The sequence below is a fragment of the Sparus aurata genome, chromosome 20 (genome assembly GCF_900880675.1).
Source record: "Sparus aurata chromosome 20, fSpaAur1.1, whole genome shotgun sequence".
Lineage (NCBI taxonomy): Eukaryota > Metazoa > Chordata > Actinopteri > Spariformes > Sparidae > Sparus > Sparus aurata.
Window position 1 is genome coordinate 20,232,446 of NC_044206.1, and position 25,925 is coordinate 20,258,370.

At 45.6% G+C, this 25,925-nt stretch overlaps 2 protein-coding genes across 2 annotated transcripts in view; one reads left to right on the forward strand and one right to left on the reverse strand.

Annotated features, from left to right (window-relative positions):
- Positions 1-4,344: 4,344 nt before the first annotated feature.
- The window catches only part of LOC115571215 (neurotrypsin-like), a 29,734-nt gene continuing 8,153 nt past the window's right edge, over positions 4,345-25,925 (reverse strand). Inside the window, exons 3-14 of the mRNA XM_030400418.1 lie at positions 18,884-19,126; positions 18,570-18,708; positions 18,290-18,468; positions 17,402-17,549; positions 12,730-12,908; positions 12,259-12,400; positions 11,663-11,883; positions 9,790-9,934; positions 9,403-9,684; positions 8,708-8,827; positions 8,351-8,619; positions 4,345-7,518 (exon numbers count right to left, since the gene is read on the reverse strand). Coding sequence (XP_030256278.1) covers positions 6,959-7,518; positions 8,351-8,619; positions 8,708-8,827; positions 9,403-9,684; positions 9,790-9,934; positions 11,663-11,883; positions 12,259-12,400; positions 12,730-12,908; positions 17,402-17,549; positions 18,290-18,468; positions 18,570-18,708; positions 18,884-19,126 — 2,627 coding nt within the window. The 3' untranslated portion in view covers positions 4,345-6,958. The remainder of the gene's footprint in view (positions 7,519-8,350; positions 8,620-8,707; positions 8,828-9,402; positions 9,685-9,789; positions 9,935-11,662; positions 11,884-12,258; positions 12,401-12,729; positions 12,909-17,401; positions 17,550-18,289; positions 18,469-18,569; positions 18,709-18,883; positions 19,127-25,925) is intronic.
- On the forward strand, positions 21,175-25,187 carry LOC115571220 (E3 ubiquitin-protein ligase TRIM21-like). Its single transcript, XM_030400452.1, has 2 exons — positions 21,175-21,263; positions 22,492-25,187. Exon 2 carries the CDS (start codon positions 22,501-22,503, stop codon positions 24,187-24,189), a length of 1,689 nt encoding a protein of 562 aa, XP_030256312.1. The 5' UTR covers positions 21,175-21,263; positions 22,492-22,500; the 3' UTR covers positions 24,190-25,187.

Below are 25,925 nucleotides of genomic sequence, written 5' to 3' on the forward strand. Positions count from 1 at the left end.
CGGGTCTTTAAAGGACAAGTTCCCTCTCGGAGAGTACGACAAATATTTCCGATCTTATGTAAGCACGCGGAGCAGCCGCCTCAACGAGAGCTTCGGTTTCCCAAGGTGGTCGTCGAGAGCCGTGGATGCATCTATTTCTGGAAAACAAGCCCACGCTGAATTCAGACATTTTTTTAAATATATATCTCTCACACACAAACCATTGCAAACTTGCAGAAGCAGCAAAAGGGAAGGAGCCACATCCATTTTTAATGACGGGACACTCGGGCCTGAGAGCTTCCTGTCGTAGCTTTATCCTGCCTAAACCGGACCTGTGCTGTTGGCGTCCCGTGGGACAAATGCGGCCCTTTAACAACCCCATTCTGGTCATTTGATCATTTGTTCGTAAGCTAATGAGCCCATTCATTATTTATTTGTGTTGCTAGTCTGAAAAAATACTATAAAGGTCTTAACCCACGCTGTTTAAGTAGAGTTTATTTAGTGTTCAGTCGGAAAAATGAGCCACCGTCAGGTCAATTAAGATGTGAAGTATCGAGAGAGGAACTAACGTGTTTGGGATTTGTCCAAAGTTTTACTGCTCAAGATTTGCAGGTGTCATCGATCGAGTTAAAGTACAGCTAGAGTTTTTTCGGTTAAAGTGAATGAACGATGAACGAGTACATATGAGACTTGGGGAGGTATCGTAAAAAGGAGAGCTGCCCTTCCTCGTAATCCACAAACACCCGGACCTTCCTCTTTGGGTCGAGGAGGACAGAAGGCCCAGTGTTGGCTTTATATACGTCCCCCTGCCCGATCGTACAGCACCCAACGCTCAGTTGATATCTGGGACCGTTTCTTCCGGTCAACAGACTCTCTAACGACTCCTCCACCTCCACCTCAAAGTTAAATCTTACTGACAAGTATCCTTCCTTCGCTGCAACCGATGATCCAAGAAACGCTGTGAATCTTTTGGCATTGAAAGGTTCCTTCATCGGGGAGAGTGAGGGAGCGGTGTGCAGGGTCGAGAGTTACAACCGCAGCGTTGTGTCAGATCCACTTCAGCTCCTGATCGGCGAACTTCTCCATTCCTTTGTTGAACTCGTCCTCAAAGTCGAAGAGTCTTCCCGACGCTCTGCTCGCACTGGCTGCTGAACTCCGGCTGATTGTTCACGTGTGGCGATCAGGAGGTCATGGAGTCGGTCGTTTGGTGTGTGAGAGCTGCTCCATCGCCGCGCATCTTTGCTGTAGTGCGCCGATTTGTTTCTCAAGAAGACGTCCCTCTGCTTCTTCTTAATCACCCGAACAATCACCTGCACGCTGTCCGTTATGTCCTTCTTGGCGTCCCCTCAACATGTATTTGACCTCCTGGACCTTCTGCAGCTTCTCCTGGATCATCCATCATACCTTGAACTAACCGAATCTTGACCTCTGCACACTGAACCTCCGGAGGTACAGCGTGACCTCGGGGTCGAGCAGAGTGAGTTCTCTTCAGTCCTGCAGCTCTGTAATGAGGCACCGGGTGAATCTCACAGAAAGATAGTCAGACACTCAGACCTTCAGCAGCGTGCAGATGTCGAAGGCCTTGCAGCAGTTGTGGCCACAGGAGATGGAGACGGGCTCAGTGAAGACCTCCAGGCAGACCGAACACTGAAACTGTTCTTCACACAAACACGCTGCTGCAGAAAGCCGTGCCTGCAACGTTACGTAAACCACAGCGTTACTTCCTGGAAAATAGATCAGCTTTTGTTTTTTAATCTGTCAGGCCAATATGTGAGCTAGTGTTTTTCTTTCCTCTCGTACTCTCGCACAGCGAACAGGCCGGATGACATCAGAGTAACCCAACTCCGTCGCTGGAATTCAGACCCCGAGCAGAAGGACCTGTTATCTTACATCTTCCTGAAGGACCGCGTACGGTATTTACGAGTTCACGCAGATGTCACGGACTCACCTGAGGGTGTGAATACAGCCCAGACACGCGCTCTGCAAACTGAAGTATCACGCTGACGCAGCAGTTTAGATGTTTTTATTTGAACTCAGAACATCTTCCTCTTCCAAATGTGACGCTCCTGCCACCCGTCACGCTGCCATGCTGTAGTTCCAGTTGCAGACAGATGCTGACAGACCCTTTGAATGTATATTTTGTGTTAGGCATTTCTTTTGGCCTTTAAATCTAGTCCAATATTACAACCGGGTTAACGTCTATGTTGTTAAAGGGTAAAACCACCAATTTTACACATTAAAGTGTGTTTGCAGGTCTTGGGGAGAACTGCTGCACGGGTGAAAAAAGTAGTATAAAGTCTTTTTTGTGTCTCCAGAGAAAGCTGCACATAATCTGATACATTGCCTCCAGTGGTGTTGCATTGTGGGTAATGTAGGCACCAGGTTTGGCGTGTGGAGTAGCTGTTGTTGTGAACCGTCCGTAATGAGTCCAACGGTGGTACAGAAGTGAAATGCTGCATTTCAAAACCTGGTGCCTACATTACCCACAATGCAACACGACTGGACCACCGCTCCTCTGGAGACACAAAAGGCTTTAATCGCTTTATTCACCCCCTTGAGTTGCGAGGTACTTGTAGTGAACTTGAGTATTTCCATTTTGTGCTACGTTAAACTTCTGCTCCCCTACATTTCTCTGACATCTTTTGTATGTTCAAATAGATGCAATAAATATTATTTACAAATAAAACATGATGCATTTTTGGAGATTAAACTGTTCGGTACAGTTCAGTAAGTCGATAAATGTCATCGAATCATAGAGTCGGGGTTGTAGTAGTAGATAAGAATACTGACAAGGACTCTTCTGTACTTTTACTTTTGAATCTTATAGTAAATTTACCTGATAGTACCTGAGTGAGGGTTGTTGAGGACTGTTGTACCTTTTCCAGGCCCACGAGGACTTGATGGGGAGTCTGAGTGCGAGTCAAGTCCAGAGCCGTTGAAAAGGAAAGAAATGAACGCCGTTTCATAATTTAATACATAAATGAAGTGGAGGGGAAAAAATGAATACAAAAAGAGGCTTTTCAAGAAGAGTGGGCCCATTATTCACCCGTGTCCCACAAGCTGACTGATTCATGCTCATTATAAATCACTTTTCCTGCAGTTTTCAATAAAATCCGGCCAATCCGCGGCGGCGAGGGTATCCTCTGATCCCTCTCGTTTCAGAGTCCAAACAAAAGAAAAGATTAACGCGGCTCATGAGTGACTGAGAGCAGCAGCTAAGCAGATTTACTTTTCATTTACTTGGACGCAATAAATCTCTGGTAAGCAATCTTTTATATTATTATTTTCTTACTTGGAAAAATCCGTGTGTTGCGAGCGTGCGACTGCCGCAGGGCTTTAATAATTGATTTGACGAAATACATACATAACTCATGTTATGTGACAACGGCTACAGACACGGAGTCAACACTGAGGGATCATTTTCACAGCACAGTTAACGGATATATCCTCTGTAACGCTCACAACATTTTAGTTCTCCAGTGTTTTGATGCGTCTAAAAGTAATGAACGTGTTTGACACTGACTGTAACGAACCACGGCAGCAAATCTGCAGTACGCCATGATCATATAATTAGAACTGGTAGTAATATTAACGGCAGTCTGACAAGTTTAGTTGAGATTATGATTACATTAGCTGATGATGATTTTAAAAATTGTGTCTTTATATCTTTGTATGAATCATTTAGGGGAACACTTTGAGCACATTTGAATTTTGGGACATTATTATAATGACTTTAATATAACAATAGAAAGGATTCTTGTCCAGCTAATCTTTTTAAGAACGGCTCTTCAGCATTGTCTTCATGCTGAACCCAAACTGTATAAAAAGTGCGTGCAAACGGAAAATAAATGCCGTCTACAAAATGACGGTAGAGTTAAAAAGTTAAAAGGTGCATGTACAGTTGGCTGTACATATAACCGACGCGCACAACGAGTCGCAAAGTCATTTTTGGTAACTGGAAAGCACTCTAACGTGTCAGTAGATAACGCTGTAACGTAACAATTACTTCTTAATGGCACCCAACACTGCGTTTAGGGAATCAAAAATACTTGGTTAGGTTTAGGAAAACATGGTTTGGGTCGAATAATCTCCTTTCACATTTCAAACACGTGTTTTAAAAGATATGTGTCCTGAGTCCCAGAACTATGACATCACAGAAATCCTATTGGTCAGCTGCAGTCATGGTCCTGGATGATGTTCCAGCATCAACACCAACAGGACGACACAGTGGTTCTGCTTCTTACATTCAGGTGATTATACGCTAATGAAAACATAATTATGAATATTATATTGTTAATCCTGCACACTGGAGCTCATCATTGATTAGAACAGACAGGAGAGGACACACACACACACACTGCAGACTTGTTCTCACCAGGTATATGTTTTAATACTCAACCATGATTCAGCACATTACACCGAGGAACAGCCGAGGGGGTTCGACGCAGGTAAAGCAGGCCGTCGAACGCTTCTGCGCCGTTTTCCCCCCCTCCGCAGCGTCCAGCCACAGACATACAGTATCTACATCAACCTACAGGAATCTGCATGATAGAACATCAGCTCTCGGGTAGGAAGGAGCAGTGACGGGATCAAGTTTTATGTACAGGGTTATAACAACAGGCATGGGGACAGGTCCATGTCGGAGGAGGAGGAGGAGGAAAAAAAACAGCAGTTGCGGGTCACAGGATGCTTTTCACGACACAATGGTTCACGGCACATCAAAAGCACAAGTCAAGTCCGTACACTTAGAGGAGCAACAGTATAAAAAAAGAAAAGAACCATCAGGGCCTCGCTGTGCGGACGACCGCCGGCCCTGTGAGAATAGAGCGACGTCGCCATCTTGTGGTCAGATCGCGCGCCTGCTCGGAGCACAACGGAACGGACAACATTTAGGTTCAAGAGTTCGGCTATCTAGTTCAGCCGAGAACGATGCGGCACACGTACTATCTAAACTCAGGAGGAGCAGCTATCTATCCATCCATCTATCTATTTATCTATCTATCTATCTATCTAGAGCCACCTGCTGGAATCAGTACAAAAAGATATTTCACGACCGATGGCTTTGAAAGGAGAAGAGTCCTGTACAGTTTTAAAGGAACATACCGGTGTTTTGTTTGTTTTTTTTGCATGTTTTTAGCTCCTTAAATACAAGAAATTATCTACACTTGATGTAACTGCTGACTGAACTGTAGTTGGAGTGGGGGTTTTTTTTTGTCCTAGGCGGTTTCTGTTCCGCAGTTTCTCACTTTAGAATGGAAAATCAATCGGCAGCCTCTTAAAACCATTACTGCTGTCGGGCAGAGCAGTTTAATTGATCTGGAAAAGAAGCGAACCTCTTAACGATCATGTGGCTTTGGCAAAATAAATGCAGGTTTTGCATTTATCATGACGCGTTCTGCTAAGTTTCAAGAGTCGGCTGATTGATTTTCATATCTGCAAAAAAAAAGAAAAAAAAAAGCTTCCTGGAAAGCAGTCGCCACGGTTACGGCGCGGTGCTGAAGAAGGTTCAAGAGGGCAAAAAGGGGAAGATCAAGTCGAGCTCTCTGCATCCTGCGGGTCTAATTGCATTGCATTCATATTGTGATGATTTATTTATAAATGTTCACTTTATGGCTCAGCTGTAAGCCACTAACATCGTTTGGGTTGCCAGGTTGTGAGAAATCTCTCAAGTAACTAACGACGAGTGTCTCACTTTCTAATAAGAAGCCTTCCGTTATAAATGTGAGTAAGTCACTAATAATGTTTGTATGTCAGGTCGAGTTCTGTTTCTAATGAGCCAACAGCTAAGATTAAATTTAACACTTACAGCTGATCTATTTATTAATATCATATATTACATGAACACGACTGATTGGGTGACCAGATGTGTATCGATGCGTTCGGGTTGTAGATAGTTCTGCGATGGAGGAGAGCTTTTGCAACATTACTGGATTCTATTTGGAGCAACCTTTTGGATTTCATTATTCTGACGTCCTGATTTCTTTCTGTGTTTGTTCATGATTTGATTTGGACCTTCGAGAGACGCCGCGTCCCCCCGTCTGTACTTGAATGCAAAGGCACAGGAGCGCCTTTCATTACTTCTGATGCGTGTCTCCATCATTTTGACTTCCTGATTGCCTCCTGTATTTGGAAGGTCTGAATAAATACCAGAAATAAAGACGCTGCATCCCCTCATTTGTATTTGCACCCTTCGGGGTGTCATCGCGAGCTTTAGGATTTACAATAGTCAGCAGTGGTTTGACATGAAAAATCGCCGGTATGATCCTTAAGTCACATAGCTTAGTCTTGGGTCCAGTAAAGGTATAAGTTAACAGCCCTGTTTGAATAAAAGCAAAACATCACCCACGTCTGTATATTTATCAAAACTCGGGACGAGCGTCGCCTGATGAAGGAGTTTATCTACATTAGTAGTCGTAGAGGGACGATGATGATACACAATCAGCCTTAATCCTAGATGTTCTGGTGGTTAGTCGCACAGAAGACGCACGTTAATAGGTGAATTTTAGCATAGATTCATGTGTGACCATCTCTCCCCCCCCCATCGAATGTTTATATGCTAACACTATTGTCCTTTAAATACATGCCATGCTGATTTTTTTTGATTTTCAGTACTGGTGAGAGGCCCCGATCGGCATGCCAGGCTCGACCTAAATGTTGCCGACCCATCAGTCATCGTTCTGCCTCTCAGCGGGCTGCAACTCACATTTAAAGCACCAAAAAAAAAATCACCCACACACTCGCTCTGTCATCCTGGCAGCTCGGGGAGGTCTGCCCACTGCTGTACTCGTCCGACGGATAAAACACTCGGGATTCACGACACTGAGATTTGAAATGAGCACAGGGACGGCCGTTTGTACTGACTTAAGTTAGGAGCATCTCTCTTTTCTTTTACTGGTAAAGTTAACTTTTGACTTCCCTTTAACACTCCCTCCTCGGGCGGTCACATGGCACAGATGGTAAGCCAATGGCACGGCCTCGATCAGACCAGAATTTGTGTGTTCGTGTCAGCCTCGCGGTGGGCGTGTGTGCTCTTAGTGTGTGTGTGAGCGTGCTGACCGGCGTGCGAGCGATGAGCGTGTGTGATGTCGCTGATCTCGTTTGTTTCCTGCTGATCGGGTGTGTGTTTGAGCTTGCCGTGCGCGTGGAGGTATTTATCCTCGTGTTCCTCACGCATGTGCGTCAGGTCTTTGTGTGTCAGATCCTCCTGCGTGTTCGAGTGTGTGCGCGGCTCCTCTGCACGCGCGTCGGTGACCTCATCGATCCAGCTCCTGAAGCGGCTGACGCGTGTGTAGAGCGAGGGCGAGGAAGGGTCACCGCAGCCGTAGCCCCCGGCGACGACCCCGGTGAGGACCCAGCGACCCGTCTCTTCCTGACACACCAGGCCGCCTCCGGAGTTGCCCTGACAACTGTCGTCGTGGAGGAGGCTGGTGTCGGGAGGGCTGCCGGCGCACAGGGTGCCGTGGCTGGAGAAGCTGTCGCCATAGCGCTTCTTACACTGCCATGACGACATCAGAGGGACCCAGGATGCAAGAACAGAGTCTAGGAGAGGGGATGGAGGAGATGATTAAAGGAGCAGCACGTCACAAACACAGACTGGCTTATAAATATTAGACGCAGCCACCCATTTGTTTGTGGAGTAACAATCTGAGGCCTTGAGTTTGGCATTAGGTGGTTTACTGGAGCCAGGAGGGACCATATTTGGTCAAGAAGGTGGAACCGGGATAGTATACTGATAAAATCTGGCAACTTGTCAATCACAAGATAGCCACGCCCCTAAAGCACACCCTAGTTTATTGTCTATTTTACTCTAAATGGGACCAAAATTTACAAAATGAGCGTCATTCTGTGTTGAAGAGGACTTGAAACAAAAAATTGAGACTATAAACTCATTAGGAGACTGATTTCTGAGGGAATAAATCAAGTTACAAGGAGGCTCATTTTCTCATAAGCTTATATGATAGCAAATTATTTTTGAAACCAGCGTTCATGAGAAAGAATGCAGGTTTATAGCACTTCTGCATTGGCTTCAGTTTTCAGAGCCCAGTAGCTGTGTCCACTATTTAACAGTCTGTGGTCAGAGACGCTGAAACTAAATTGACAGTAGATTGACAAGAATTGAAATCAACGCATGTTTACTCTCGACTGATCGTTCTCTTCATTCACCACATTAAAGAAAATGTTCACACGAAAACAAACTCATTCATGAAACCACATTTCACTGCAGTCGACTGAGGAACGTTACTTGTGATTTAATAAATCCGAGCATGATAAAAGTGTTGCGTCACGCGCTGCCGTCGTATCGAAAGCGTATTTCAAGCTGCATCCCGTTTGATTTTAAAATGCAGCACACGCTCGAGAGAACAACACCCACCTGCTCCTGTCCAGCCAGCGGTAACCATGACAACACAAGAAGATGGAGCACTTCCACCTGAGGCTCTGTCTGCGGGAGGGAGGCATGCTGCGTTGGTGTCGGGGTCGAAGGTCAGACAGTGACCCTTGCTGTTGGGCAGCTTCAACAAAGCCAGGTCGTGACCTCCGCTCTGGCCCTTGAACTTCCTGTGGACCACGACCTGCTCCGGGGTGACGGTCTGCTCCGAGGCCCCGACGCGCACCACGTACCTGGACGGGTCGCTGCCAAACCTGGAGGAGAGAGGAGAGAGGGTGATAGAGGAGAGAAGGAGGCGGATTCATACTCACGGATGTAAGAAGCCACAACAATCGGATTTACCTGCTGACACAGTATGCCGACGTCAGAGCCCAGCAGGGGCTGATCAGAGTGCCGCTGCAGAGAGGGCCGCCTTTCTCTTGAGACTGAAGCCACACCGACACCTGCCACGGCCACGTGGTCCTGACGGGGAACGAGAAACAAATCTCAGTCACAACTCCTCCTCTCATCTCTTTGTGAGTGCCTGAAGGCTTTTTTTTTGTTTTTTTGTCATCTCGTCAGCCACACGCTGCTAACTGCAGGCTGACAGCACACTTCTTCTTTTGTTTATTCTGAAAGAAACTGCCACAGGAAAAAATGTTCCGTGCACAAGAGGAAAAGGACGTGCACAGACGTTTGAGGAGCTAGTGCTGGGGAAAAAAAAGAAAAGAGGCAAAATGAGGCGACTTCTATCAGCGACATCTGCTGGTTGGTTGAAGATTCATCACAAACTGAATGTAGCACGTTAAAGAATAGAGCCCAGACAGTGACAGACATGTTGTATCATTGTAAGCCTTTGATATGCGCAGATATGAAGACTTTTTACTTTTTACACTTAATGTAACTAGTTTTATAGATGACCCTTTCACTCTTTGTCTCTGGTGTAAATTGTAAATCCTGAATTGAATAATCGAATAAAGTTGTGTTTTATCTGCGGAGTACTAGCTGTTTTTGCTCTCTGTGCGTATAATGGAGCTCCCGAGAATCCTGAATCCTACCTGAGCATGTTTTCCTCCCCCTGGTTCCTCCTCTTGCCCTCCTCCTCCACCAGCTTCCTCAGCCCGCAGCTCAGCTCCTGAGGTTTGGCCTGCGGCGCTGCCTCCTGGCGAGGCGCGACGTCGCACTTCACCCCCGCGTCCTGCCTGCGTCTGCAGCCCTGGATGCTCTGGCCCAGAGAGGGACACTCCCCCAGGAACTCCTCCTTCCCCGTGCACCTCACCTGGTCCAGGTGGATGGGCCCTTTCCCCTGACCGAACCCTCGGGCTGCTACCGCTCCACCGCTGACGACAGAGACGTGAATCATTGTGTAGTGTTTTGGTGTTTGATTGATCTTGTCCATGACACTCATCACAAGGACCTTAAAACAAGTTGCCTTTTTGTTTTACCTGTGTCCGAGCTGTCTGCACACCACGACCGCGTTCAGGTCGTTCCAGCCCGAGTCACAAATACTTCCCCAGTCGCCATGGAGATACACCTCGACCCGACCCTCCTTTCTGCTGCTGCTGCCGCCCACCAGACGCACCAGGGGACCTGACAGCAAACACACACAAACACCTCATTCATATTCATGCGGGCGCATCTACGCAACCCGGTCGAGGAGTTACATGTCCGCTGACAGTGTTAAAATGTCATCTGCAGCGCTCGCCGTCTATTCTCATTCTAATGGGCTGCGTGTCTACAGGAGGCGGCGGAGCTCTGCAGCCATGAGACGGTAAACACGGCGTTATTCTCTCCGCTGTCGACATGTGGCATTTAAGCTCGCCTCAGACGTGCACCTGTGTTCACACCGCGGGAACGACACAGGGCAACAAAGGGAGACAGAAGAGGAGATAGATAGATAGATAGATAGATAGATAGATAGATAGATAGATAGATAGATAGATAGATAGATAGATAGATAGATAGATAGAGTTTGCCAAAGAAAAAGCAAACAGCTGACAGTCTGGCAGTGGACCAGCTCTCTGCAGGGACAGTTTGCCCTTTCCTACTTAATTAATTGCAGCTGCACAGTCACCGAACTTCTGCAGTGCAGTGAGGTGATACGCGCTCGTTCCTCTGTTTTCCGACTGCAGTCGCTTTCCAATTAACGAAAAGCTCACAAACCGTCCGCCGCGCTCTCATCGTCGAAGCCGGAAGCCGCAGCGGTTCTTCCGATTGTTCAGGCACGTTTCCCCAGACAGCACAATGTTCAGGCGAAACCGAAAGACGTGACAAAATAAAAGATATGAACAGAAAACTAGAAGGTAGCGGAAAGCGATAGGGATGCACAATGTGGATGGATTCTTTTCAGCCGATGAGATAACTGATAACGACCGGCTTTTTGTGGACAATACGGGAGATTAGGTTTGCAAACACACTCCTTATTTTTAGGTCAATTCGTGTTTTTATAGGAAAGCCTTTCTGACGGCTGATCTGTGAATTCGACAGCAGTGTGTTTTACCTTTCATTTGTTCTTATGGATAACTCTTGTGGGCGGAGCCTTTGTTTCATCTTGATATATTTCATGAAGCACTTTTCACCTGCCAGTTGTCACTCTCATGTTTTCTCTGAACTTTATTTGAACCTGTATTCCATGTGAAGCGCTTTGTAACATGTTTGGATAAGAGCTATATAAAACAAAGTGATTAACATTTCCATGATGAAGACATTTTTTGTATTTTCAAAAGAACTTCCCACCCGGTGGTTTGTGCGAACCCGACGGTAAGAGACGCTCAGACGCAGCGAGCAGAGACGGACGATTTAATATTCCACAGCTCTAATAACATCTGCCGCGATAAAACTCGCAGACTCACTCTTCCTATCTCCTGAAGGACATTTATTGCTAATTACATTCGTGTTGTCTTCCTCTGACGCTGCAAACTGACTTCACATTATGAGGTTCATTCATCAGCTATAATTTCACTGATTCAGATAAATAGCCAGAAATATAAATGTGCTCAATGTGGGTATGAAGTTATCAGTCCCATATCCGTCACGCATCCCTAGAAAATGACTGGGTTTCAAGTTGTTTGTATGATGGACGCATAATAAATGAATGCAGCTTCGCCCATCTTTGCTTACAAATGTGCAAAGAAGACATTTGATGAGAGCCGACTAAGAAGCAACAGGAGCGTCCAGAGAGAGGGTGAATAGAGGTGCTGCAGCGATGGGCAGTATATGAAAAAATAAAGGCGTGTTAACATTTTCTAGTAGACACCCAAAATAAAAGTATGAACCTAAATATGAGCACAATATGGGGCCTTCGGCTTCATCCCTCACCTGTGGAAGGTGCGATGACCGGCACCTCGTTGGTCTCCTGGCTGGATCGACCCCGGCAGCGGACGCCGACGTCCTCAGTGTGGGCGCAGTTGGTCCGGCCCCAGATCCCGTGGCGGCAGTCCAGCAGGGACGTCTCCGACCCCTCGCAGTGGACGTCGTCCAGGAGGATCAGGCCGACGCCCTCGCCGAACGCCCCGTCGGCTACGACCTCAGCGTGACCCCTGAAGTCAGAGTGTCGACACAAGGTCACAGATCTGCAGTAGTTTTATGTCTGTTTAGTTTGAAAGTTATTTTTTCATGTATTTATCTATTTATTCATTTATTTCTCTGACATCAGACAAAAATAGATAAAAGATGAGTAAATATGCAGGAAGGGCCAAACGAAAACCTGTATAAGTTTGTCAATGAGCCTCCTAATGTGAAATATTCAAAACAAAAACAAACAAATCAATTAGGCACAAACAAATATGAAACAGCTGAAGGGAATATATAATTACTACGATGTAGAGAAACACATAAATAATATAAAACAACAGAGCAGGAGAGGGATTCACTTGTTGTTCGTCTCTTTAAGTACTTGTTTTTCCCCCCCGTACCTGTAGCCCAGCTGTCTGCAGACCACCTCTGCGTGCTGCTGGGACCAGTTGTCGTCGCACACCGTCCCCCAGTCGCCGTTGTGGAAGACCTCCACCCGACCCTCCCAGGGACTGTCTCCACCCACCAGACGCACCACTCCGTCTGAAACGGTGTCACATTGTGGTCGTTATAAATAAACGCTGCTCATGTGGTTAAAGGCGCTCCGATGAAAAAAATAAATAATCACTCGGCCATGTTCCATTAACATTAATGTGTAATTTTCAGGTTAATTATTAATCACGGGTAGTTTAATGAATAGCAGCTGCTGTCTCGAGCCAGCAGATCAGTAACTTCTCAGGTCCCATAAATCCTGTTTCTGCCTGTCAGAGGACGCTGCAGCTCCATGCAGTGATGATTAATTGATGTTCGGGGGCTATAAATAGCAGCCTGTGTACTGTAGCATGTGTGTGTGTGTGTGTGTGTGTGTGCACCTGTATAAGGGCTGCAGGAGACCCCGGCGTCCTCCATGTGGTCACAGTTGTGCTGCTCCCAGTCGCCGTGGGGACACTGATCCAGGAAGAGCTCGTTCCCGGTGCACTTCACGGCATCGAGCAGGATCGGGCCGGAACCCTGACCGAAGTGAGCCCAGGACCAGGCCTTCGCCACGCCACTGCAACACACACACACACACACACAATTTGTATGAAGCTACACATTGTATGTATTTCAGGGTACATACTGCGGATAGATTGACAAATTTGTGACTTGATTTGAGGATTTTACAGGAATTCTCGAGGATTAGTCGTCATAGCAACCTCTCTCACACACTGACTGAGCAGCGTTTTCAACAGCATCCTAAAATATTAACTGGCATTTAAAAGAGTGACTTCATTCCTCAGCTGTATACAAATATTACCTGTTAACTCTTGGTAAATGTGGTCACCAAAACTATAAACTGCAACTTTTGTTCCATGCCATGATTTTCATAGTTTAAGATGTCAGCAGGAAAACTTCAGGGATCCTCAACATGATATCATCTCAACAAATATCTGCACAACATTCAACGGTTACCCATCTAATAGTCGTCCAGGTATTTCACTAACGATGACAACAATCAGCCTCATGGTGGTGCTGGTGAGAAGTCATCCAATCACCGTTTCCAGGAGGCATCATCTGGTAAATCACTAATGTTTGACTACATTCCACAACAACACATTCAATATGTCGATAAATTCCAGGGTAGAAGCGCTTCCTGGTCCAACGGCTTGATGCCGAAACACGTCAGTGTTTGTTTTTAAGGTCTAACATGACCATGCCGTGATAATAAAGGCATTTTAATGGTTTAAAAGAGAGTGTCTCAGGGTTTTCTGCTGATTTTTATGAATACATTTAATAGATTTTGTAGAGAGGAGGCCATACTGGAGGATTAGTTTGAAAGAAAAATTATTCTATTTACAAATGAACCCCTAATAAGTTAACCAAAATTCTAAGGTCTGGCCACAAACCAATATAGGATGGGTCAAGTCAGCCAATCAGCGGGCCGTTTGACCCAGAACTTCCCTCTCTGATCTCTGAACTCCGAACTACCAGACCTCAAACCTCAAAGGAAACATAGACGCAAACTTGGAACAAAACTGCCCACAATTAAGGAAAGAAATGAGCCAAAAATGAAGCCTCAGCGGTCGGAGCCACATTGTCTGCAGAGGAAAGAGCTCCTTGTAATGAGCTTCTGTTGAATATGAGCCACAAACTCATCACGTGTAACATAAAGAAAACACTCTGAGCATAGAGCAAATACCAAAATAAATCAAATCATCCAAGTTAATAATAGATAGCCGCTGCTGAGGATGTTACCGCATCATGTGGTGATTATTTATTGATGCTGAAACGCTGCGGAAAGCACCGACTTTAGTGTGTTTGTGGCTTTTACTGAAACACAGAACGTATAGAGCAACTACAGAGAGCCCGGTCTGCAGTCGTGTTGTAGAGACCTCAGTGTCATTATGACTGTAAATATGGAGCTTTTAAATAGACAGAATGGGGGAGAATATCACAGTAGAGGAGGAAGAAACAACATGGAAAGTTACAGAATTTGTAACAAGACGCTGCTTGCTGCCAAAAATGATATTTTTGGGAGAATTTAAAGATCTAGTCGAACAAAAATCACATGCTTCTGTGTTAATAGTTCAGTTATTGTTAGTTATATCTGTATGTGAAAGAACAGTAGTGTGTCTTTATTATTAATATTTTTTCTATTTTGTCTTGTTTTTTTTTATATTGTTGTGAATTTCCCTGCCGAGTGATCGATAAAGTCTCATCTCAGTCATCTCCTGCTCCGCGCTGCGTGAACAAACATCAATATTTTCTATTCAAATAATAAAAATGGTTCTATTATCTCATCTACTAATGAATAAGTCAAACATTCTTTGAGTTTGGGAAGCTACACCAACGCATCGAATCATATAAAACCACATTAGCTTCGTTAGCTCGTGTAGCAGCAACTAGAACAACGTAATGTTTGAGTGTCGTTTGGCACAAACTCCACAAAAGCCCATTAAAATGACAAGTGTCTAAATGTTTGACACGCAGATCCAGGTGGGAAAAAAACCCCTCCTCGCTTCATTTTGTCTTCAAGTGTCAAACACATCAGCGGCTGCGCGTCAACCTGCGCGTCAGTGTCGCAGATCGACATCTATTATTCAGATCCGCCGACGCAGACGGCGAGAAGTCCCGCCGTGCTTCGAGGAGATGAAATGCGACCTCGCGTTGAACGCGGAGGGAAGCTCTTTGTTTCCGCAGATGCAACTTCATCACCGTCTGACACTCGACGTTTACACACCTCCCTCTCTGCCGGGGATACGAGGAGGGAACACCTGCTCGGATTCAAACTCAATCTACATAAATATGTTTCTCAAGGATTCTCCTCCCCGATCCTAATGAGACCCAAGAGCTCTGTCGAAAAGTCTCGACACCCAACTGTTACCAGCCAAGACGCCAGAATAAGTGTTGGCATTTTACGTTTAAATGTTTAGCTCTGTGACACACAGAGCATAAAACATTTCTACAAAATCTACCAGGTAACTTAACTTTACTTTACACTATAAGACAAAAATACTGCTAAAAGGAAACCAGATGTCCCCCTCCCGACTTTACTGTAGCTCTCTGAAGGTAACTGCTGGAGAAAATAACTCAACATCTCACCAGATTGATCATATCCCTGTTCTGTGTATTGACATTATTCTATCATTATTGTTGATATTGTCTCTTCGATGTTAATTTTGATCTGCTTATTGTATACTGCCCTGTGGGTTTTGTACTGCCCTCTGCTGGTTAAAATGCCGTCTGTTCACTTGTTTGGTTTGGAAAAGCAAAATAATATATTTTAACGTATATAAGCGTGAAACAACTGCATCGGGTCATTTCCAGACGTGTTTTGCCGACAATTACATGTATTTTCAAGCCAGAACAGGATCTTTTCCTGAACCTAACCAAATGTAAAAATGTTTCAACATCGTATGCACAAATTTGTCAACAACTAAACGAAGATTGGGTTGTTGTTCATTGATGATTATTCACTGAGCAGCCAAGTCATTTGACATCTTATTAGACCTTTAAAGAGAATGGCAGCTCGTGTTTATTCAAAATACCGCGTCTTTTTCATTCCCTGGCAGATGCAGGATGGAGGGATGGTAAGTAGATCTGGCTCCTGTCTCTGTTGAGTGTTAACAAGGAGGATTTTTCCTCCCTGAGGGCGATCCAGAACCATCGAGGCAGGAGTGAAAGTAGACAATAAAACCCTCTGACAGAAACCTTACACCAGCTGATTTAGTGAACTTCATTACCCAAATGCAAGAACTGCAGGAAAAGGAGGAGACGTCCTTCACGTTTAAGTAACACTTCATCAGACATAAAAACGCTAACTCTTTAAAGGTGGACTTAAACAAAGAGCAGATTGTCTTATGGAAAATGCAGGTTTCAGTGAGAAACCGCCTACAGCACGCGCTCATTTTGGGGAAACGGTGCGTGATTTTACACCGGCTGAGCGAGCGAGGCGTCTGTAAGTACCTGGATCCTTTAGCTCTGCGTGTTTATTTACACCCCATGTTAACCTGTTCCCCTTCTGAAGGACCCGTTCTTCACTCTGTGCATCTAGTAGCCAATGAGATTTCAAATCCAGTAATATATAGTTTATGTTTGTTTGTTTTTGACTAAATAAAGTAAATAAGGAAATAAAGGACTATAATGAGTTTGTGCCACTGTAACTATCAGGCAGGAGTATTTTTTATTAAATTTTTTGCCAGGCGCCTGAATATTTCCTCAGAAAAACATGTGTTAAGTGTCCTTTTTTACAGTGATACTGCTATTAAATTTGAACTCGGACCTCGTGTGCCAGAAGCACTAACAGAGCTTTTGTCGACTTGGGAAAAGATTAATCTTATAACCTTTCAAAAGAGCCCCAAAACCTGCTCATAGGCTACTCCACATAATTCAACAACAGCCTTGAATTTACTCTGGGCCTGAATAAGATAAGTGCCAGAAACTGGCGAAGGTTAAAGGATAAATCTGGTGATGTTCTGTTCTTTTTTTTTATCGTAAAACAATCCCATGAAAAGACCAAAAGTGACTATGAATTCCTCCTACTAACGAGTACGACTTGTGTGGTCACACTCCTCTGAGCTGTAGAGCTCCATTGTCCCCCAGAAACTATTAAAAACACATAAAATGAGTCACAGTGTTGCACTGGGTGACGTGTGTCTTCATCGTAATGAACACGGGCGCTGTAGTTTAATTTGACTTCATCCCACCACATCTCCTGTCCCCCTCGCTACAGCGTCCTGTGTATTAATCCACATCTGAAAATAGAGTCCGACATGAGTAACACTCGCTGAAAGCATCCGTACGCATTCAATTTACCGAATTAAGCTACATGTTTGTGATTCGTGTCGTCAGGGGGGAAGAGGAGGGATGATTCAGGAAGTAAATTGCTGGCCTCGGTCTTTAATGGGATTTAATGACATTAAGGAAAACATACAATGACGCCGTCCTCATCCTTTTAATGCGGCTTAAAGTGCGATTTAATCCGTCAAGTGCAATTAAGGGGCTGAGCGGCACCACACATGTTAACCTGGCGCGAAGGTGCGAGAAATCCCTGCCGCCACTCACCCGAAGCCCAGCTGTCTGCACACCACCTCGGCGTCTCTGTCGTCCCACTGGTCGTCGCAGACGGAGCCCCACCTTCCGGCGTGGAACACTTCCACGCGACCTTCAAAGTCCTCCTCGCCTCCGACCAGTCGCAGGGGAGGGCCGCTGCCTGAGAGGGGATGAAGAGGTATACATACAAACAGTTTATTGTGTTTCAGGTGGAGGCCACTCATTTTTTACAGTATTGGTGACACTTGTGGGCAATTTTTATTAAATTCTTATTAATTATCAAAGACATTCTTTATGATTTATGACATTTATGTTTATGTTATGGCGGTTCTAGGGGGGGCCAACAGGGGCCAGTGCCCCCGTAACTCTGAGTCTGGACCCCCCTGTGGCCCCCCTGACAGGGAGTCTGCATCAATAATACAATGACAGATTTCTTGCAATGATTTTGTTTTGAAGGGAAAGGCAGAAATAAAGTGTCTCAGCAGTTTACTACCCGATCAAAATTGCTGAAATTGTAAACACCGTTTTGTCTGAATGAGGGATTTATCTTTTTTTCCGGGTTGTATGTGCCCCCTAACAAAAAAGCCGGTCCCAACCTGGCCCCCCTATTAAAACTGGTCTAGAACCGCCACTGCATGATTGTGCTGTTTCCACAGAGGTGCAGGAGTTTTATACTGCAGTGAAAAACAAGCCCGAAGTGAGCGATAATGTGACAGGAGCACAGAAGAAAAAGCCCCGAAACTGCTCAGGGTCCAAACGGGGAATTCATAAAACATCACTACACATTTCAGTATAAAGGGAAAAACCAATAATCTTTGGATGAATTAAATAAAGCTCAGCCTCGGTGTCTCTCAGGTGTGTGGAGCGGAAACGTTCGGGTCTGACTGAAGTCACACTGACCTTCCGGCGCCGCGCACACCACTGCCGCCTCGTTTCCATGGCTACAGTCTCCGGTGACGAACGTCCTGCTCCGGCACTTGCTCACACTGTTCTCGTCGCCACGGCAACCCAGGCGCTCGTAGTGGAAGAGGCCCGAGCCGGAGCCGAACTGAGAGTGCTGCAGGGCCGTGCCGATCTCACTGTCGGGACGGGAAGAAAAAAAAAAGAAATAATCAGCAGTGAGAACAAGCTGTGAGACATCAACACCGAAGGAGAGCGTGTGTTCTGATTTTTCCCTGACCCGAGGCCCAGCTGTCTGCAGACCACACTGGCGTCTCTGTCGGACCAGTGGGAGTCGCACACCGCCCCCCACTGACCGTTCAGGTAGACCTCGACGCGCCCACTGCCGGAGGACGAGCTGCCAACCAGACGAGCTGCGCCTGAAAAACACCCACAGAAGAAGAGACGAGATCGATATTCGCCAGCCGTCTGAACGCCTCTTGATGTTTTGCTGTGTTTTATTCTGATCATAAATCTCTCTGTAGTTTAAGGAAGGGCTATAAAACAAAAGCTTATCACTGTAAAAGTCACAAGCCGGCTGATCCGGAGTCGTACCCTGGTGGCAGTCGCAGTAGGCCCATCCGATGGCTCCAGAGTTTTGTCTAAAGAAGCACCAGGGGTTGGACTCCCGGTCCGGGTTCCTGCAGTAGCTGTGGTCGCCCAGCCCTCGGCCCGGGTACTGCATAACGTAGTCCGGGAACTCGGTCCACTTCAGACAGGGGGCGCCAGAGTCCGTCTGAGACACGGTGCCGTTGTAGTACCCCAACTCTGTGAATCCCTCAGAGCAGGACAGAGGCACTGCACGAAGAGGAGGGAGGGAGGGAGGGAGGGAGGAAGATGAGAGGATAAGATGATGTGGATGAAAGCAGGGAGGATTTGGGTCAGAGAGGACAATGTGAAGAAAGAGGGAGTGAAAGTTTTAAGGAGTGGAATCGCCTCTATTCAAGCCCCCATTATCCCCCCATGTCTGCGTTTCATCTCGACATAAAGGACTTACATGGATGAGGCTCATCCACTGTCCACCACCACAGCGGGGCCCCCACTCTAATGCATTTACCCCCGCTGCTGATCCATGTTGGACCGGAGAAATCTCCATTAACCTCCGACCAACAGCACTGAACGCGGCGGTGATCGGACACTTCCAGTAATCTCCTTTTGAGGAGGAGGAGGAGGAGGGACGTGAGACGGACCGAGAGAGAAACTGCTGACTTCAAAGTGGAGCGAAATTAGGCCACAAAATATAGAGCAGGTTATATTTTCTGCCGCCTATAATAAACTTGAAAAGGATTTATATTGCAGAACATAACAAGCAGAGTGGTACTCATAACCGCACCACACGTACTGAAGCACTCAGCGGGGCAAGGTGAAGGTGCGAAACGGTTTATTGAAGTGGCTTTTAGTACAAGTTCCTCAGCTTGTTTTGACTTGACTGACAGCTTCTGTATCCTTGTTTAAATGGCATTTCTCTTTTGATAATCACAGCTTTTAAAATGTAGTAATTTGTGGAGGTTGTGCGTGCGCGTCCCTCAGTCCAGACCCACTTCTGTACTTCTACAGGTTCAGAATCTGAACTCTGTCTTGGACGTCTGCTGATGGGCATGAAAAGCTAAATATCCGGATGTCTGGAAAAAGCAAGACGCGTGTTGACAAAGACTGATGTTCAATAAATAATGAAAACGACTGCCTTGAGACATCACAGCAAGATGAAGTTGAGCATTTCTTGCAAAGTTACTCACTTATTTAAATGTTACACGAGGGGTCGCAAATTCTTTCATGGAATTGAGATTCTGGGATATTTTGGGCAGTTGCAATAAAAAAATCTTGGCTAACCTGATTCTAAAAAAAAACACCTTTGGACATTATGTAAAGCACAATAACTTGTCTTCAAATTGTCAGAAAATGGAAACTTTCCTATGGATATAACATAAAATGGAGAGCAAGAGTGTGTCGACAGTGTAAAACATGAGGAGAGACACTACCGCAACAATATGGCTTTCAAAAAAAGTTTTAGAAATGCAAGCTACTCGCTCCTAGCTCACCGTTAGCTAACATGTGATGCTCCGAATAACCAAACAGTGTATTTCAACAGTTTAATTTAAAAATGGTCCCATCTGAGCTCTACTGAACAGAGAGACTATTTACAAATGCGCTTTTAATATTAAACACTTCAGGATTCAGTAGCGAGATTAAAAAAAAACACCACCAATGTATTTATATCCTATTTCCTTGCTCTTTTCTCCCCTTCCTTGTTCTCTCCTCTCATTCATCAACTGATCAGAGAGTATGAAAAACAGAACAACAAACCAACAGTGAATGTTAATTTCTGCATGTAATGGAGTGTTTCTCCCCCTGTGGTGAGCACTGGAGCTTTAAGTGTTTTTTCGAGGGCCAAGCGTCTACTAAACTATGATTAATAGCGGGCGGTGCGTCAGCGACCGGCAGCGGTCTTATCTCCTCGACACACACACACAGCTCGGCCGTCCTGGAACATTATCTACGCAGAGCAACCCCTCAAGCCCACCTTACACAGTAACAAACACACACACACACATACACACACCCAGGAGATTTGCTGCATAGTGATCAAGACAGCAACACACACTACAGTACAGTCAGGCGCAGAAACACACACACACACACACACACACTCTCACACACACTGCTGGGTCCAATTTGGAGGAAGATAAGAGGAAGAGCAGAGGAAAATGTACCGAACTAAAGCAGAAATCCATCCTCGAACAATAAATAATACAGAGCACACTCAAAAACAGCCAACCTATAAAAAAAAAAACCCTTCAAGCTCAGAATAAAAAAGGCGCGCTGTCCCTTTAAGAAACATGACACAGGAGGAAACTGAAAGTAAAGTTCCTTCCTGGGAAACAACCCAGCGCTCTGCCGTCTCTGTTTCTCCTCCACAGGCCGACACCTAACACATGTAAGTAGTCGTTACACAGCCAGACTTTCTTTGTAACATCAAGAGGTGAAACATATGTCGTGTGGGGGTTGTAGTTTTATCAGGTTTTATGCCGTTTGACAGCTTTTAAAGCAGAGAAATGCTGCTTTCTGAGACACCACAACAAATGCTTTGTCTGGTGGGAGCAACAAGCTAAACCACAAGGTCTGTTCCTTAGAGGTTTCACATGACAAGATCTCCAGCAGCAGAAAGAGTTTCTCATTAAGATTTCAATTTAAAATGTTCCTTTTTTTTTCTCTCCTCTGAATGCACTTTAAGGACTTCTGTTTCATGTTGGCTGAAAGAGGAGCTGATTCTTGACCTTGCAAACAGCAGTTGGCACAGAAAAACATTTAAAATCCTCCATTTATAAGCTTCACAGGAGCTTTCACATTGCCTGCATGGAGATCAAGAATGACATTGTGGTGATTTTTTTTATTCTTTCTGCCATTCATGAGGTCCAGAATGAACTTCGGACTTCTGCTTTCAAGCTGACGTGGATCAGAAGTCAATAAAGACCAATAAAAAAGACAGTGTCTGACTCCTAAATCTGTCTGCTCTGTTTAATGGTTAAGCCAAATATCAATAAAGAGAAAAAGAAGCAGATAAAACAAGTATTTTTATGTGAAGATCCTTCAGTTTTCTTGTTCTGTTTCAGTATTTCTGATGCCTCTTCCTGATCTCAGGGGCTTAAACATGAAGTTATTCAAAGCTGCACTGAATGATGTCTACGAGCATAAACATGAATATAAACATGCAAGAAACTGGCCTTGCAAGTTATCTGATCCATAATATATCAGAAAATAGGGAAATCCCGCATTAACAGACTGATCCAGCGGTTCAAGGCGAAAAGATATTCATTTATTCACAAATGAATTAAACAATTAAACTATTAATAGTTGCAAATCCACAGGAGACCCAGTTGCCCCTAACGTTCTCCCCGTCATCCCACCTCTCTATTGATAAGCTATCCTATCAAATAAAAAGGCACAAAAAGTCAAAGAAAAGAAGAAGAAAAATCCACAAAGTGCTCCGAAACATGTTCAATTTGAACATCTGGACAGAATCCACCGTCTGGTTTAGATCATTAGATACGATTGAAAGCTACTAAACAGATTCTGTGGTGATATTAAGACTTTGTAACTTCTGTTCCCAAGAGTGAACTTTGAGTCTCAGCTTTGTAAATATTAACTCAATTGAACTGTGTTAGTTTTCAGACATGGCCTCCAGCAGCAGCCTCCTGTCCGAGGATCAGTTTCTCTGTCCGATCTGCCTGGACGTGTTCAGTCGGCCCGTTTCCACCCCGTGCGGACACAACTTCTGCATGTCCTGCCTCACGACCTACTGGGACGACACATCGGTCTGCCGGTGTCCCCTCTGTAAGGAGACGTTTCAAAGGAGGCCGGACCTCAAAGTCAACACGTTCATTTCTGAGCTCGCGTTGCAGTTCAAGTCGCTTCAAGCGACAGAAGTTGACATCTGGAGCTCAGAACAACAGCAGGCCAGCTGTGGCGGCGTGGTGCTGTGTGATATTTGTACTGACACCCAGCAAGAGGCTGTCAAGTCCTGTCTGGAGTGTCTGACTTCTTACTGCGACGTTCATCTGGAGCCTCACCACAGAGCCGCCGGGCTCAAGAGACACACGCTGGTTGAGCCCTTGGCGAGGCTGGAGGACCGGCTCTGCAAGGAGCACACCAGACTCCTCGTGATGTTCTGCAGAAAGGACAAGGTTCTGGTGTGCGACGCCTGCGCCAGCTCGCGCCACGCGAGGCACGACGTCGTTCCCGTGAGGCGAGCGTACGTGGAGATGAAGGTTCTGCTGGGGGAGGCAGAGACCAAAGTGCAGCAGATGATCCAGGAAAGGCTGCAGAAGGTTCGAGATGTGACGGACTCAGTGAAGCAAAGCGAGGCGGAGACCAAAGATGTGATCGCGAGCGGTTTGCAGGAGTTGACGGTGCTGGTTTCTGAGGTTCAGGAGAGCCGGGCGGAGCTCATAAAGGTGATGGAGGAGAAGCAAAAGGCAGCAGCAGAACAAGCAGCCGGGTTTGTTAGCTGCATGGAGCAGGAGATCGGCGAGCTGCAGGCGTCGACGACGAAGCTGGAGGAGCTCAGACAGACCGACGACCAGTTCTGTTTCCTCCAGAGATTCATAAACTCGCCCCTCCTGCCACACACAATGGACCTGTCCATGTTCAGCTTCGACAGACTCGTGGAGATCAATCACGTTCGGAAATCTTTGAGCACATCGTTGTCTCAACTGCGAAAGCTGCTGAGTAAAATGAACACAGAAATCAAACTGTCCACCGGCACAGACGCGCCGAACGATGCGGCGCTGGGATACCTGCAGCGGTACGAGGAGGACGTCCTGCTCGACCCCAACACCGCTCACCCTCTGCTCATCATATCGGACGACAGGAAGCAGGTGAGGTACAGCCAGGGCTCAGGTCTGTGGGCCAACCAGATCCTGAACCCGAGCATGTTTACGGAGCACCTGGCAGTCCTGGGACAGAGAGGTTTCTCGTCATGCAGGTTTTACTTTGAGGTGTTCGTCGGGGGAAAGACCGAGTGGTGCCTTGGCGTGGCCACGGCGTCGATCCAGAGGAGGGGGTCTCTGTTTCGGAGTCCCGATTGTGGACTCTGGGCCATCTGGTTCCTGGTGGATAAGTTCGAAACCTTCAGTGCTCCAAACGTGCCGGTGCACGTGGGAAAAGTGGAGCGGGTCGGCGTGTATACGGATTACAACAGACGGCAAATTTCTTTCTACGACGTTCAGACTGCAGCACTTATTTACTCGTTTGATGAGTGTTTGTTTACTGAGCCTCTGTATCCGTACTTTAATCCTTGTGATAATGAATACGGTTCAAACCTGGAGCCGATGATAATTGTTCCTGTCGGTCGTACGGAGTGAACGGAGGCTTCAGAGACTCTGATCTGTGGGTCACTTATCACAGTGCAACTGATTTTAAAAAACAAACTCATTCAGGACAGAGTTTTCTTTCTTGTAAAGCAACTTTTTATAATCACAAACACCTGAGTCGATGATTCATCTTCCCTTTTTTATGTAATTTACGGATGATTAAATGTAATACTTTATTTAATATTTCTTATTTATAAGACAGCGTCAATTTCCAGGGCAGTCGGCCGGATGACTGAGCATCAGAAGCCTTTCAAACATGAAGGCTGACACTCAAGTTGCATTTTTCCAGATTATCAGTGTCAGTGATTCTTTTGTCAGCTTGTCGATAAAATAAACTAATTTCTTAAAAAAGGGCTCTGATGCAGCGTCCTCCCGCCCACAACACTATCTGACCGGTAACGCATCGCGATTAACAGCCCAGAAACACTAAATAATCTGAACGATCTGCAGATTATGAAGAGGAGAGGAAGTATAAAGCAGCAGAATATCTACGTACTTTCTTTGAGGAAGTAATGGATTACACATTCAGGGTCGGCCAGCGATAATTTGATAATAATCTGTATCAGGAACAAACAGTAACAAGTGGCTGAGTGCATCAACTAAAAGGACAAAGTGGAGTGAAAGTGAAAACTGAAAATGGAAAGTACCTGAAAATTTTGACACAAGTTCCGTGCTTGAGTATTTGTAATTGGTTACATTCCATCAGTGGCCATTCTTAATATTGAGAATAAGGTTTTATTTCCCCTGTAAATGAATATCGCTTCCAATTATCGGTCATCTGTCTCCTGGATTACTAATAATCAGCGTCAGTCGACCTGTTACACATTACTTGTCACTTTAAAACAAACATTACATTCCTTCACTGGAGAAAGGAATTCCTTTTGCATTACTCTACAAAATCGCCTGATGTGCATCTTCACGTAATGAAGCATTAAATGTACTTATGCCCGAATATCAGCCCAGTGCTAATAAAGAGGACGTTCACATGATGTTTTCTTCTGTGCACTTTTTGTATTTTTTATGATATTTATTTTATGATTTATGACTCCTTTCCTGGAAATGTTGACGAGCCACACTGTTAACATGTGTTTGGATGCAGCTCCTCAGTGTCGAGTAGGGCCCTATGATTTCCGCGATCACGGAATCGCGGAATTGGCAGATTAAAATGGAATCTACTTTTTAACGCGGAATATCGCGGAATTTGACATAATTTCACTGAAATGTTGTTCTCGTGTGGAAGAGGAACGTTTGTCTGGGGAAAACTGCACGGGGGGAACCAAATCTGGGTGGCACAACAAGTCGTCGCCGCCATAGACATATACACGTATATATGTCTATGGTCGCCCCTCCCCCCTCCCCACAGACTGAGCTCCCCCGTCAAAACAATGTAAGCATGGCGAAGCGGCTGCTCACGGCTCCGTCTTTGTCGGCGTAAAAGCTGAGAAACTTGAGATTTACCCCTCAGTACAGAGCCAAGCAGTTCCCGAACGACTTGTATGTGTCAGGTGAACTGTTGTTTTGCAAAGAAGCAGACCTGAAAAATCACAATTAAAGGTGTATGTAACGTTAATGCGTTAGAGTTAGCCACCTGTCCGATTTATATTATCGGCATATCACCAGAGTGACTGTTAACTGCTGCTAACAGTAGCTGCTGTTAGCTAGCTAGCCCCGTTAGCCACAGCCCTGTTAGCTGACTCTGCCTGTGCTGGGAGGCTTTTCTAGATCTG